Raw genomic sequence first — 16,312 nt, forward strand, 5'->3', positions numbered from 1 at the left:
AACATTTGAAATAAAGGTCAAGTACTGCCCTTTTCTGACCCAGCTTGAAAGAGTAATTCTAGATAGATGCAGGTTTCAGAGTAGCAGCTGTGTTAGTCTGTATCCGTAAAAAGAACAAGAGTACTTGTGGCACCTTAGAGACTAACACATTCAGCATAAACTTTCGTGGGCTACAGCCCACTTCGTTGGATGCATAGAATGGAACATATAAGAAGAGTATGTATATATACATACAGAGAAGATCTCACACCAGCTCTAAGAGGCTAATTAATTAAGGTGACCTGTTATCAGCAGGAAAAAAACTTTTGTAGTGAGACTTGAGATGGTCAATTACAGACAGTTGACGAGGTGTAAGAATAGTTATCATAAGGAAATAGATTCAAGTAGTGTAATGACTCAGCCATTCCCAGTCTCTATTCAAGCTAGAGTTAATTGTATCTAATTTGCACAAAAGCTTATGCTCAAATAAATTTGTTAGTCTCTAAGGTGCCACAAGTGCTCCTGTTCTTTTTTCTAGATAGATGGTGAAGAGAAAAAAAAATCAGGCACATCTGAACATTTAAAAAAAATGGGGGGAGGACCTTTTGAGGTGTGATTGTTGCATATGTTTCTCTACAAAGAATCTTATGATATTTTAGAGCATGAGATAAGAAATGTTACCACAGTGTCCATCTGAGTATTAAGAAGTGTAAGAACAGAGCCTGAGATGTTCTGTTGTGGACAGGCATGAATGCTGCCATCAGAGATAAGGTTTCCAAGAGCAAAACCTGCAAGAAATGCTAGCAACAGAATGCAAAAGAACCTTGAAAATGTTGAGGTTCTTGATCACCCTTAGCCCAAATTTGGTGCAGATCTATCTGAATTTTATGGGAAAGGTTACCTCTAATTTGAAAGTTGCTACTCTGCCTTTTATTTGAGTTGTTGCACAAAATTTTGAAAAGCAATGTAATAACACAGTGTGATATCACAGACTCATCATGAGAAGATGAGCAATTCACCAGCAGCTCACTTCGGTAGTTCAAGCAGACTGACATGCCCTTTCTATGTGCAGTTGAATGGTTAGTGGATAAATCAGTACAAATGGCAAATATTTCAATTAAAAAAACAGCTAATGAATTAAAGGGATCCAGGTTTAACATGGTTAGAATATCACACACACTTTACGTTATTTTATTAGGATCACCAGTTCAGATACGTATGTCGAGAAAGACAAAAATTTTGGTGCCAACATTTAGCCTGCTTCCTAAACCTATAGCAGTAAATCCTAAAGTTGCTTAAGAACTATGTGCCAGGAAACTAGAATACATTAAAAGAATGCTGAAGTCATCCACCACTGTAAGTCTTTCAAATAAAAAGAGGCTAGCAACTTGCTGAAGTAAAAGCTACACCCTCTCCACCTATGTAATATGTCATAAGCACTCTAACAGTGTCAGGACCTGTAATGTGGGCTATCTGATTTAGGCCTGGTCTACATTACGCGTTTAAACCGAATTCAGCAGCGTTAAACTGATTTAACCCTGCACCCATCCACACAACGAAGCCCTTCATATCGATATAAAGGGCTCTTTAAACCGATTTCTGTGCTCCTTCCCAAGGAGGGGAATAGCGCTGAAATCGGTATTACCATGTCGGATTAGGTTTAGTGTGGCCACAATTTGACGGTATTGGCCTCCGGGCGGTATCCCACAGAGCATCATTGTGGCCCCTCTGGAAAGCCATCTGAACTCGGAGGTACTGGCCAGGTAGACAGGAAAAGCTCTGCGAACTTTTGAATTTCATTTCCTGTTTACCCAGCGTGGAGCTCTGATCAGCACGGGTGGCGATGCAGTCCCAAATCCAAGGTCACAGCATCGGACGCGTACAGAAGATGCTCGGATCTGATTGCTGTGTGGGGAGGCAAATGTCTGATTCTTAGTCTGGAGCTCTCGTTACATGAAGACAAAAGACAAAGCATGTGATGAAAAAATATTCAGCTATGACTAGGAACATAGGCCAGTCACAGTGACATAAGCATGACAACAGTGTAAGCGGAAAAGCCAAAGAAGCAAATGGAGGCTCATTGAGGGAGGGAGGGATGGTACTGACGGATCAAGCATATCTCACAGATTCCTGCAGTCTTCACAAAGCATTTGCATTCTGGCTGAAGCTCCAAAATAGACTGAAGGGTCAAAAACATGTTATCCCGGCATGCGAGGATGTTTCAGGGTGTATGTATGTCAATTACACTCACTGTCGCAGTCGCGACCGAGAGAAAATGGCGAGAAAACAATCGTTTCTCGTTGTTTTAAATCGTAAATCCTATGTCTAGCGTGACACTGCAGCGTGGAGACGGGGTGCTGAGGTGGCTTAACCATCCCAGTATCCACTTTCCTGTGGCAGACTCGGTTGCATGCTGTTAAATTTGTGGGTAACCGATCATCATTTGAGAGTCCCGAGAATGTATCCTGGCTAGGCACTCGTGAGGTCGGCCGCGGGACGCTCGCCTGGTAAACTGGTGATGAACTCCTTGGTCATTCCTGGCTAGATGGTAAGATAGGCTTGGTAACGTGCCTCTATATATCAACTGATGCTGAGCTTCATCACTCCCCCTTTCCTGTCGAAAGAAGATTCTGTACTCCCTGGAACTATGCATAGCAGGTGGAGGCTGCTCCCTTCATTTTATATCATAAAACTCAGTGTTTCTTATTCCTGTATTCTTTATTAGCTTTCATCACCCAAATAGCAGGACTTGCCACGGTAGCCCAGGAGGATTGGGGGAGGAAGGAAGCAACGGGTGGGGTTGTTGCAGGGACTATCCCTAGAATTGGCAGCGCTCATCATTTCTGCGGATCTGCTGGGGCTCTGACTCGGAGCATGCTTGGCTCACTCTGTGTTCTGCTAAGTAGCTTCCTCCATATTCTCCGGCAGGACTGACTCCTATTTGTTAGTACAAACATATTAAAAGAAGGGATTGACCCGGGGAGTCATTCCCATTTTTTGTCAGCAAGTCCGGGCTGGCCGACCTCTAGGAGGGCAGCCAGGAGTAACTCATACCGGCAGCAGACCGGTACAGGAAAGGGACTTGAAATGTCATTCGCCATTTCCAAATCGCAATGTGAAAATGATGAATAAACCATCAATCTTCATCACCAATTCTCCCAATGGCAGATGGTGCAATAGGGAGGTAACCAGGCTCTGCTACCCTATGCAAGGCAAATGAAATTGCTGCTGTGATAAACGACTGCAGTATTGCTCTGTCAACAGCATCCAGTACACATACGGTGATAGTGACAAAGGCCAAACCAGCTCCATGGTTGCCACTGCTATGACATCTGCCGGGCAATCAAGTGAAAAAGGGCCACAATTATGAATTGCTGCCGTTGCTTTATGGAGGAGGATTGAGGTGACAAATTTCCCAGAAATCTACCTGGGACTAGCGGTGTTTTTGCATTGGGATCTGCAACCAGAATTCCAGTGGGTGGGGGAGACCTGTGGAAACTATGGGATACGCTAGGGATAGCTATCACAGTGCAAGCTCCAGAAATCAACGTTAGCCTCGTAATGGACGCACACCAACCGAATTAATGGTGCTTAGTGTGGAGCCGTGTGCACTCGACTTTATACAAATATGTTTTACAAAACAGTTTATGTAAATCGGAAGTAATCCCATAGTGTAGACATACGCTTAGTGTTTGTTGTCAGGAGTAGAGTTGGGGTCGTGGTCACACCAGGGTTAAAAGCCAGGGCAAGAGTCAGAAATCATGCCAAGGGTCAAAGCCAGAGTCAGTATCTGGGATTAGGGTGAGGAAGCAGGCAGCAGGAACAGGAACAGGGCATGGTAAAAGGAGCAGGGATGAGGCATGTTATCAGGAACGAGGAGCAGGAATCAGGCGATAAAACAGGGAGCTGATCTCAGAAATCTGGGCAGCAACATGCATAGTGACTAGGTGCTCAGACAAGAAATGGGACAGGAACAGGAAGCCAATCAGCAGCCTGTTGTTAGTCATCTGACCCTGCTGAGTCAGCGAGTTTAGTTTCTCTCCAGGGCTTTTCTCTCTTTAGCCCTTGAAGCCCGGTAGCACAGAGAATAATGCTCCCACTTGGCAGCCCTGGTGGCCTGGGTTTGACATTTGTGGCACTTGATGGTCAACCCTGCTGTAAGAAGAGAAGACGTGAAAAAAAACAAAGAGGACATTCGCGTTTTCTTTCTTGAGGACCCCAAGAATGCTGCTGTCGGTATCACTAACAATGAAGAATATCAAACACAGTCTCCAAGTGGCAGAATCACCTATGGTGTCACACGGGCCATGGCAGAAGTAACCGTTTTGAGATGAAGTGGCTGAATAATTAAAAAGTCATTGAGTTTCAGAAACAGCACTTACTGACAGATGCCCAAGAAGAGTCAGAATAATTCCCTCATTTGTTGGGGGAGTCACAATGTTACCAAATGCAAGTGTTGAAAAATCATAGGACAGGCCACCAAAATCATATTTTTTAAAAATAGATATTTTATATATGTCCTCTGGGGCTTTTTTTTGGCATAGCTGTTAGGATTCATATTTTCAAGTTTTTCTGCACATTCATGAAGGCTAGAAACTTTTTTATTTAAATGTAAGCTGATATTCTCACTTACTCATCTGACGCTAGGAAATAGGGCTTTAAGAAAAAGAAATAGCACAGGACATGATAAAAATTACAGTAGTTGAGGTACTGAGGTAAGGTCATCTACCCTCACCCTTTTGGTTTGTGTGTTTAATTGACTGTATTTCTTTGTGGTTGGTCTCAGTGGATAATCTTTTTTTTGTGTGTGTTTAGTTTAGGCAGGAGCAAAGGGCGGGGAGTGAGGGAACAGGACGTATATGAATTGTAGCCACTGCAGTCCGTGAATGCTGATGCCTGTCATATTACTGGGATATAATATAACCTTCTGTAACTCTGACATAGCTCATGTGAGTGTGCACAAGTAATAAACATCAGTCCTTTAGCGGTACTCTGTATCCCATTCTTATTAAGAAACTATTTCTGCTTAAAGAACATAAAACAGTAAATTGTATATGCTGTAAGGCCTTTATGGACTGGTTCTGAAACTTTCTGAAGCTGAACAGATTTATACTTCCTCTAATATCTTTAAATGACTGTAGTGCTTGTGGAAGGTACCAGATTGAAACTCCTAGAGAATGAAGTCTGCCGTTTAGCCGCAGAACAGCTATAATACAGGCAGTAGTAGATTTCTCTGCCAACGTGTTTCAGTTGTGTTCTGGAAGGCCACCTATATATTTGCAAGGGTAAGATTCAGCGTCCTTGCCTTGTCATCCCTACATCTCTTTGCTAAAGATGCATGAGACTAATTTTCATAGTTTTTGTGAGGAGAACACTTGCTCGCTGTGAACTAGACTGAGATTAACAAATCATTTCACACACCCCTCAAATATCAATAACTTGGTCTGGGCTGATAACACAGAAATGAAAGGCTTCGTTTCTCATTACCAATTCATTGAGCAATTTAATCTTTTGAGCACTCCTTTAACTAATTAACTAATCCATGTTTCTACTTTGAAGTGCTTTGGAGATGTAGAGAGTTACAATAAACAAGTACTGAGTGTTACTATTTAGGGCTGGTTGTTTTCTTACTGGAAAAGAGGTTTGCTGAGACTGAAATTTTCAAGGGGAAAATGGCTGTTTAGCATAATTTTCCAACAGGAAAATTGAAACTAAACTTTCAGTAGGATACCTAGGCTTGTGGAGCATGAAGGGAGTGGGAGAAGGGGGTCGTAAGAATGTAGAGTTAAAAGGAAAATTAGAAAGAGAGATTTTTTTGATAGTACAGACAATTGTAACAAGGTTTTATATCCTTTTCTATTATTTTCTCTGTCTTTTAAGAACTACTTACTTTTCATAATGGAAGCATATGTTTTATATAAATCAATTCCAATAATTTTTAAAATGAAACTTGAAATGAAGGAGTCATGCTCACATAACAATTGGCCAGGTTAGAATACATCTTTGATAGCTGAAAGGATTCCCAACGTATGCAGCTCACGCATTTCTAGCCTACTAATGCACACTACATGCAATGTCTAGACTACTAATAGAATGTGGCCTGCCTTATTGCCATTACTTTGCAGTATTTGAGTCTTGGCAAGAAAATGTTAAAGGGAAAAGAATTGCCCATAGCACACAAGCCCCCACCCCAAAATTCTGGCTTAACTTGTGTTCACTCATGAGATTATTTTCACTCATGTAATTTTGTATAGTTAATAAAAAAAGAGGTAGTTTAAAATAAAAGACTAACAATACAATTGTTTTCCTTTTTAAAAACAAGTCAAGTTTATTTTTTTAAGTAGCTAAGATAATTGCTTTTAAAAAGGTGATTAAAGTATAATTTTGAAGGTCTACTCTAAATTTCAACTTGTCAATCAGCGCATTAGATGTAAACAGTTTCTGATAATGATTGACTTTAATTGAGCCTTCTTAGGAGACAGTGATTTTTTAAATTTAAAATAGTACCTTTTCCATTTAGTTGAAAGCTTATTTGCATTCATTTCAGCTTTGAGCATAGACATAACTACCTATGTCTTTACTAACGTTGTATTTTCTCCTTTTTTCTTTCTCTTGAAATGCTTCAAGAATTTGTCAAACAAGTTAGCTTTAAATATTTTCTTACTGATCTTTGCAATTTTGGCATTTTTAATATGTATCAGGAATGATTTATTAATTTTAAGCTTATCAATTTAGAAACACAAAAATAAAATTGTTACATATGTGTAGTGCCAGTCTGATCCGTGGGTTTTTTGTTTTTTTTTGAGCGATTAAAATGTTTTTTCAGTATCCAGATTATGTCAATTAAGATAGTAGTTCAAGGAAGACAGTATACTCCAATACTTTTAGAAGACTTGTCAAACTAGTCCTATGTCAGGGTTCAACAAGCCTTGCTGACATAAGTAATCTTTATACAAGTGGTCCAGTTATGAATCACTCACGAAAAGCTGGGTTTGCAAGACTGACTATAATATGGCATATATGCGGAATATTTGCTTATATTTCATAATACTTTGAACATTTTTGTACTGTAGTCTTTATGATAAAAGCCTCTGAAATATTTACAGTTTACAGTGTAAAATGGAAAAAGTAAATTTAAATGGTTCTGTTTGTTTAAAGAATGACTCTTTGCACATTTTATGAATAGCAAATACATTGCAAAAACCTGACAAATTAATCATTTATGTAGATCCTTCTGTACTAGCTGACGCCTTTTGGGAAACTTTGTAAACATTCTATTTAGGAATAATTCTGTTTATATGCCGCTATTTTCCATATTCCAATCTCCTTGTTCATTAAGGGCCAAGCTGTTGAACTCCTTAGTCATATGACAAGTAATCCTATTGACGTCAATGGGAATACTCATGAGAGTAATAGTTCATCAGTATGAGTAAGGGGTTCACAATCTGGCCCTAAATAAGAGTATTTGCATGAAAACAAGATCTGTATTCCTTAAGATTCATCCTACTAATTACTCATCTGATGGCATAAACACAAAATTATTGTTGTATCCCCACAGGTTGTTAGCCAGTCATATCTAATTTGTTAGGCAGAGTTGGGCCTGGTATGTATTTTGATGAGAGACATTTAAGGAAAACTCAGCTACTGCAGGAAGGTGGCATTCTTCCCTTGAAAGATTGAACTAATTTGCCAGCAAGGTTTTATCGATGATGATGAGACACCATCTCTGAGACAAAGCATAAAGCTGAAGCTCTGTGGTCCTTAATCCAGTGATAATTCTCATGAAAGTAGAGGTGTTAAGCCTGGTGTCCTAGCCAAATTCCAATTTAGGGAGAATGCACTTATCCTTTTAAAATTCTCCTTTTACATTTAACTGGGTAAAATGTTTTTCAGTTCTCCTCCTAAATGCTGTTGCTAGTGAAGAACTCTTATGTCCTGCTGTTTATTAGTCTATAAAGCACTTGGGTACCTTCCATGTTCAATTATTATTAAATATTACACAAAAATGTGTCACTTCAGGTAGGGAATAAAATGAAAAACAAACAAACAAACAAAACCTGATGAATGCTAAGCAACAAAGGCGGTTTTTTCATTTGAGTGTCCCTAAGAGTGACCAATGAAATATAGTAATTAAATCTAAATTATATGAAACATGAACAGGATTTTTAGAAATGATTTTTTTCCTTAAATATTTTCAATGAGGCTCTTGAAATTAAATTATTTTTAATTGCAATCTGAAATGTCCATGTAGGGGGAAATGTAGTTTAAACTAGAGTTTTTCATACAGTAGTTCAGCATTTTTTATCTCTGTTAATTACCATGTGTAGTAAGAGGAGGCCCTAAGATATAAACCTTTGTATCAGAGGCCTGGTATGAGGCCTAAGGCCTGAACTAAAGTAATGGTCAAGACTTTGCTAACATAAAGCAAAGTGAAGCTGTGATCCAAAGACAGGCCCTGCTCACAGAAGCTGGCAAGGAAAGGGCTGATGCTGCAAGAAAATACGTACTTAAAAGGTACTGAACACTAGAGATCAGAACATTCACATACTTGCACATTCCACACAGATAACAAGGAACAGGCTGACCCATCACAAAAGGGGGCAAAAGGGTAATATGATGGATAGAGTTGTTTTGTTCTAACCAACATGTACAAGGTGAGAGGCGGCACCTTGCTACGTAGAGGGGTTGTACCTTACTATGTAGAGGGGTTGCACCTCATACGTCAGGAATGATGTGTAACTTCTTTGTACCTATGTATAAGAATGCATCCCTGGGGCGATGTCTTTGTCCAGCCGAGGGGGCAGTGGAAAGTCCCACCACTGACTGAGCCGAGTCCATTGACTGTGGGCACATACTCGTAGTATGCCCTGTAGAGTAACAATCTGGAGGGAACTATTATACGGCAACTTAACCCAGGCTGAAGTGCCTTCATACCTTACGAGCTCTCGTGGTCATGCGGTTCTCTCCGGGCCTCTGCCAGCTATTTGCACAAAGCTGGGACAGCACACAGAGGGAACACACGCACGCAGCCGAGTGATACCAACATTGAGCAGAGCAGAGTACCACACCGGTAGCTTCTGACAACACCTCTGACAACACCATGAAGGATGTTCACAGGAGAAAAGAGGGCATAAAACTGGTGTAGTAGAATTCTGATGGAAGAAATTTTCTTTCTTCATCTCCAACAGATATTGTTACATACTGAGACAGTCTTCCTTCTACAATGAGAGAAATAGGGATAACTCTTTGGAAAAAGTTTTGAGGCTAGTGACAAAATATGTTTGTCTTTCAGATCCCCAGCTCAAGGGTATAGTGACCAGGTTATATTGCAGGCAAGGCTACTACTTGCAAATGCACCCCGATGGAACTCTCGATGGAACCAAGGATGACAGCAGTAATTCTAGTAAGTGACTGCTCTAGGAGAATGTATTAATCTCAAACCAAGATTGCAGATGTAATCATTCAAATATATACGTGCAGACACGATTTTAATGAGTTTTGAGGAATTTTGATGTATTTTGGCAAAAAGATTCTGTCAGCTTAAAATCTATTAAACACTAGCATGCCTTTTAAAGAGTCCTTAGCGCTCTGCATGTGTAAAAAAAGTATCCAGGAAAGAAGCAACTATGCATTTTGTTAGTGTCTGACACGAAGTTTTGGATTTTCAAGAGTGCTCAGTGTTGGTCTAACTCTACTCCCATTGAAGACAGTGATAAAATTCCAGTTGAAATCAGTGAGAGGAAAGTTAGGCCAATACTGAGCACTTTCGAAAATCCACCATAAAACATTTATCAGCAACATTTTCCTTTATCTTTGAAAAATAAATATAGAAAAAAAGAATCAAAGAAAATATCTTTGGAACGCTGACAACCGAGGCCATGTAATTAAGCATATGTTTAACTTTAAGGATGTTATTAGACCCATGGAAGCATATGCTTCAGTATCTTACTGAATTGGGCTAAAGAGACTGATTCTACAGTTCCTATCCCAGCAAGATTCCCAATGACTTCAATAGGATTTCTGCAAATGTGGGGACTGCAAAACTGGAAACAATTTGAAAAGCTATCCAAACAAAAATGGTGTCACTTTTTAAATCTCTTATGGGTCATTTTTAGTGTTATTTCTTTCAGTATAATATTGCTGAACTTTTTGATTCAGATAATGAATATATATTTTACAACTTGAGCTGCAAGTGGTGGGTAAGCAGACTTGCCCTCACTCTCAAATGGTTCAGTTGGAATGATTTTCATAAAGCACAGCAGACTATGGAGGTTTATTTTTATTTTTTGTTTATAAGACATTTATTTATTCATTACTCATATATTGATATATGTCTGATTGGAATTAGGCTGCAGGAGGTGCAAATTCTGTTTTTGTTTTGTTAGATCTTCTGTTATTGAGACTATACCTGATAACACAATATGTGTCCTTGATGTATTTCATCCACAGATACTGTTACTTTTTTATTTACTGTTATACTTTTCAGATTGTAGCAAACTAATTACTGTGCATATCACTGTTCTCTCTCTCTGTTTTTTTTCTGTGTTCCTTTCTCATCTCCCTGTTTTTCATAACTGTCTTTCTGCTTTCTCCCACTTAAGTATGTCCATTTCTAATGCCCCTTCTCTGTTGGCCCAGTACTGCAAGCTGTGCAGAAACAAGATTCCCCTTGCTTTCCATAGAATGTATTTTGCTTGCATGAGGCCTGCAGGATGTGTGTGTGTGTTTTTTGTGTTTGTTTGTTTCTCTTTCCCTGCCTTCATTTGGGGAGGCATCTAGTGGCAGTGTTGCAGGAGTGTTCTTTTTGTTGTTGTTAGAAACCTACTTGTGGACATTGAAATCTTGGAAAATCTAGGCCACAACCACTTACTTTCCTCTTTTCTCCATTGCCATCTTTTTAAAGTCTCCCATCTTTTCTCTCTCAGTGTTTTTCTCTTCCCTTTCTCTATTTATCTGCCTGCTCTCTCATTCTCTCCCATAGTTTCAAAATGCTGAATAATCTTTCTTTTCCAAAAACAGCCTGTGCAAAATAAAGGTATTTCATATTCAAGATAAATAATGGTGGGTCCTGTTATATTTTACATTTGCATGAGTTAGAGATTAGGCTATAAGTTTTCCCACAAATTTAACATTATTTGCTATGGAAAAAATGGGCATGATTCACCATTCAGCACTGGATTAATCCTGTAGCCACTTTGAAATCAATGGATTTACACCATTGTAAAATGTGAGTAATACAGTGGTGAACCAGGCCCAATGTCTGGATCAGTGGCAAGTGGAATATAGTATTTAAAATGTTACCAGCTAAATGCATGTATTGCCACCTTAAACTTTTAAGATAAATAATATATCAATGCCAACACTATCTTGCAAATCTAAAAGATGACGTGTGTCACCACATGTGCACTTTCAGGAATATATGAACAGCTATCAGTCTCTGTCTCCTCAGTGTTGCTGTTGCCAGTCCCTCATGTTAGTTGTTTGTCTTTTTTCCTCTTTTTTTCCGTTTTATTCCCCAGTCTTTGTCTGGAATATGTTATTGTTTCCTTTCATTTTCCTGTACTGTAATTCTGGTTTTACTATTCCCCCTTAAAAAAAAAAAAATCACTATTTTTTCTTGTGGATGAACTAGCTTTTACTCTTTTGTTTTTCCCTTCATTTTGCAATCTCCTTATTTTGAGAATTCAAGCCCCAGTCTTACTGGTGGATGTAGTTTGGCTGGCTCTGAGGGTGAGAAGTGGAAGAAGTATTTGACATTCAACCTCACCCTCATCCTTGCCTTATCTTGCTGCTGATTGGTTTGGAGTGTGGATGAGATTTCTTCTGTCTATTGAGTTTACACCTTGCCTATTTGATTAACATTTGCCTCCAACTTGTGAGGGGCATAGGGATTAGTTGGTAGTCAGGGAGGGAAAAGCACTTTTGTATCCAACAGGGAGAATGGAGCTTCCTGTCCTTTTTGAGAATAGCTTTGGATTGAGGTTGATGAAAGCGCTGTTGGATTAAGGTTGCTGGGTGGCATGAACTATTGTGCCTTTGCCATGCTTTTCAGCATGCTCTGCACTACAGCTGATTGGCACTGAATGACAGGAAAGAATTTTCCCCAACCCATGGTTTGGCTCAGCCTCTGGCTCCCCTTGACTATCCAGGGGGAATGACTAGTGAGGGATGGATAAAAGGGGGAGTGCTTTGAGCTCCTGGCAGGGAAACGCTGTGAGAGGTTGAGTCACACAGTCTTTTCTTCTGCTTCTTATTTATTATTTATAGAGCATCCAAACTTGTGCCAGGCAGCTAGAGAATAAATAAAAAAATATGATCTCTGCCCCCCAAAAGCTGACAGTCTAATTTTAGATATGTCTCAAGGCATAGGAGTAACAAACAATAGAGAGTGCTATAGTGAAGTAGGACAAGGGTAACTGTAAGAAGATCTGGTAATTACTCAGTTTGGGTATGTGCATATCTAATGATTCCATTATAATCCCACCAAAAGTTGTCTTTTAAATTAAAGCTTCTAGCTATTTGTAATGGGTGGGATTTTCAGAAATACTTTGTGTTAGTCTAATGCTTCTCCCATTGGAGTCAATGGGAATTTTACCAGTGATTTCATTGGGAGCAGAGTTAGACCAATGCTGAGCGCTTTTGAAATCCCACTCTGCAACTTCACAGGGGCAATGTTCCTCAACAATAATAGGACATATTGCTGCCACAGCTTACCTTAAACCTGAGCATAGGGCCAGGAGTGAGTGGACCTGGCAATGCAGTAACCAGTAAGTTACATAGGAGGCCTTTTTACATTTAGTATAGATTAGAAGTACCCCTTTTTTGTACCCAGTTCTTTGAATGAGGAACGGTTGATTTGGGAGATGAAATAAGAAAGAAAGGATCACATGTGATAAATACTAGCTATGTCACTTAAGGCACTTCTGGAAGGTGTTCGATACCGCGGTGATGGCCATACTACAAGAGCCTGAACTGAACAGAATTTGGTGGATTCAATTCAGAGCTGTTTTCCATTTGGGTCCTCATCTCTCCTGGGACCTGTTAATAACATTGGTTGAGGAGGTATGGACTAGTCCATCTGTTGGATAATGGCAGAGAATGAGCTTTCCCATTTTGCTTCATAAAATTGGGACCATTTGTTGAAACCATACTTTGTGCATTGAGTCCTTTATTTGCTGATCTTTCACTGGGAATGCCAAATAGGTTTTATTCCAATATTTCTAGTTTCTTTAATATTCCTCCTATCGTATCTTGTCCTTCTCTTCTCCCCTCAGTTGGTGTATCACTCTCTTTCTGAGCTGGCTTGAGGCTGGTACTATTTAGCTTAGCTGCCCAACTCCCGCCTCTAACCTATGTGGACCCCAAAAATGTTCCCAGTATCATTTAGTGTGATGGAAACTTCCTTTTGGGACAGTTTGTGTTTTCACTGTTTTCCACAGGGCAGACCACTGTTAATTTGAACAGTAGATCTGACACATGATGTGATTAATATAGAAACCATGAAGCATGTAAGAGATTTCTATACTATGGTCCTGGAGACATTTAAAATGTTATGTTTTCCAAACCACGGGCTCCTTTGTGAACCATTGGAGCTGATCAGTGATTGCTGTCATAATTCCAGCATTGTTATTTCATGAACTAACTGTGGTTTGAGTAGAATGTAGTTTGATTTGGAACATGGGCAAAACTGATTCTTTCATTTTGGAGATTGCAACCCAATCAAACAGCCTTAACTCCCTGTCTCATTTTGTTTCTCCTGCAAGAGAGACCTTAAACAATAATCACTAACATAGTTCAGTATAATAGTTACTTCCAACAGTTACTTATATAATCAATATATTGATTATATATCATAAGCACGAGAGATGTAATTTATGTATAATTAAACCAAAACAACTACACACAATTAATGGGTATTTGGTTTCTTTGTTTTCTAAAGAAAAAAAGCATGAATAAAAAGAAGAAGAAGCAAGGATGATGTCTTGATTCTACAATACTGTGTTTTTGTTGATGTAAAGTAAACCCGATTTTAACATCTAAATGCTGCTATTCCTTGTATGTAGCTTTCAATTATATATAGTTACATTAAAACATGTTACAAAGTTAAGCATTCAAAACTTGCCCATTTAACCTTAATTCAGCCCCACTTTGAATACGTATTATGATAGTCTTTAAGTGCATGATCACATGCATGTTTTGCTTGCCTCAGTCAGCACAAAGGATGGATGGTGTTCAAGTAATAGTGCAGCTGTTCAATATTTCTCTTATCCTCATTGTCGAACACCAGGTCAAGCTGTCTCTTGCTGGTCGCACACCAGGCTGCTATGTTTGGACCCACACACAGGAACGGTGTTCTTCTGATTGCCCCTGGGTCTCGGCAGATTTCAGCCACAGTCTCTGGCCTCTCAGACATACTTCAGACACAGGCTATGTATCTGGTACCACTTCCCGGGGAATCGGATCCTTCAGTCCAACTGTTCTAGGCCCCTCAGGACATCCCAGTTATTCAAACACACCTTCCCTAGAGCTCCACCCTTTACTCTAGTACTCTGGCTACCCTAGTTTACAGTTTAATCCTTCAGGGATATGTGATAGTTGAAGCAAGAACACACAGAGTCTGGAAAAGGATTTCTAAACAAATCTCACTTTAATTATAGGCAGAACCAGAGAGATACAGAGCTATAGAAAACAAGAAAACCTGCATGCCAAACCCTGTCTCATTTTTCTCACCACTTCCAGAGTCTTTTGGAATTTGGTCCTTGACTCCTCAGGGAGTCCAGGAATGTACTGCACCCACTCTCTTCTCTTTCCTTCCTCCTGCTCAGTCTTGCATTCTTATTTTGCTCAATGAGAGAGAGAGAGAGTGAGTCAGCTGATCTGGACCATTTATAATTTCCAGTCCCCTCTGTCATATAAACCACCTGGTCAGCTTCAAACCCCACCCCTCAGGTGATGAAGGTTCCCGTCAGGTGGTCTGTAGCTTGATTACCACCACCTGGAATCCAGACATGAAAACCTGGTTTTACCTAGGTTGCAGCCATCCCATTGATCTGCTGGGATGAAGCTTATTCAGTTACTGATAATCTTCAATGACTGTCCCACTTGGAGGCAGATACCTAGGTGCCAGTCTCCCTGTCTCTGCCACAAGGAGTATGATGCAAGAATACAATAAAAAACACTTCTGTGCCAAAGGCAAGGATAGAACCCAATTATCCAGGGTGGCATTCAGTCACCTTCAAGATGAGACCATCCATTCTCTCTCCATGCAGCCCCCCTGCCTCATTACTACACACCTCCCAACTTCTGCAACAAAGGGAAGGATCTTACAAACAGGCTTCTTCACTACACAACCCTGATTCATCCCCAGAGCAGCTCTGTACTGTCACTGAATGGGACACAGGTCTGATGTTAAAAATAGTATGTGATCATGTAATTAAAGAGCAGGGGAATGAATTTAGGTTGCACAGTTAGCCTTAATTCAGGCAGCTCCTAATTTTTGAGTGCTTGGTTTTGCAACGTGAGTTATACACTTTTAAGACAGAGTTATGGGTAGGGCTCTACCAAATTCACAGCCATGAAAAATATGTGACAGACTGTGAAATCTGGGCTTTTGAGTGCTTTTACCCTATACTATATAGATTTCACTGAGAGACCAGAATTTCTCAAATTGAGGTTCCTGACCCAAAAGTGAGTTGCAGGGGGGGTCACAAGGTTATTTTAGTGGGACTGTGGTATTTCCACCCTTACTTCTGCGCTGCCTTCAGAGCTGGGCAGCTGGAGAGCAGTGGCGGTTGGCAAAGCGCCCAGTCCTGAAGGCAGCACCGCCAGCAGCAGTGCAGAAGTAAGGGTGGCCAGAGAGTGGCAGCTGCTAAATGAGGGGCCCTCTCTGCAGTCAGCAGTGCAGAAGTAAGGGCAGCAATACGATACCATGGCAGCCTTATTTATGTGCTGGTGCTGGTGGCGGTTCTCCCTTCAGAGCTGGGCTCCCAGCCAGCAGCCCTTCCCCTACCCATTGCGCCACTAACTGGGATCCACCCAAGGTAAGCCTGTGCCCCAACCCCAAGTCCCCAACCCCTAGCCCCAGCCCTGAGCCCCTCTAAAACCCATAGCACCCTCCTGCATCCTCAGCCCCTCATCCCTGGCCCCAGCCCAGAGCCTGCACCTGCAGCCCAGAACCCTCACCCCCCACCCCCCTGCCCCAGCCCAGAGCTCCCTCCCACACCCTAAACCCTCATCCCTAGCTCCACCCCAGAGCTCTCACCCTTGCCTCACCTTGTCACACCCCCCCAGTCCTGAGCCCCCTCCCACACCACAACCCCCTCATCCCCAGCTC

General features: G+C 40.7%; 1 protein-coding gene across 2 annotated transcripts in view; it reads left to right on the forward strand.

Moving 5' to 3' along the window:
* Nucleotides 1–16,312, forward strand: part of FGF14 (fibroblast growth factor 14) — a 692,658-nt gene that overhangs the window by 487,723 nt on the left and 188,623 nt on the right. For both annotated transcript variants that reach the window (XM_075061506.1, XM_075061507.1), the window contains exon 2: nt 9,272–9,382. In XM_075061506.1, coding sequence (XP_074917607.1) covers nt 9,272–9,382 — 111 coding nt within the window. The remainder of the gene's footprint in view (nt 1–9,271; nt 9,383–16,312) is intronic.

The sequence above is a fragment of the Chelonoidis abingdonii genome, chromosome 1, assembly GCF_003597395.2.
Source record: "Chelonoidis abingdonii isolate Lonesome George chromosome 1, CheloAbing_2.0, whole genome shotgun sequence".
In the NCBI taxonomy this organism is placed as follows: domain Eukaryota; kingdom Metazoa; phylum Chordata; order Testudines; family Testudinidae; genus Chelonoidis; species Chelonoidis abingdonii.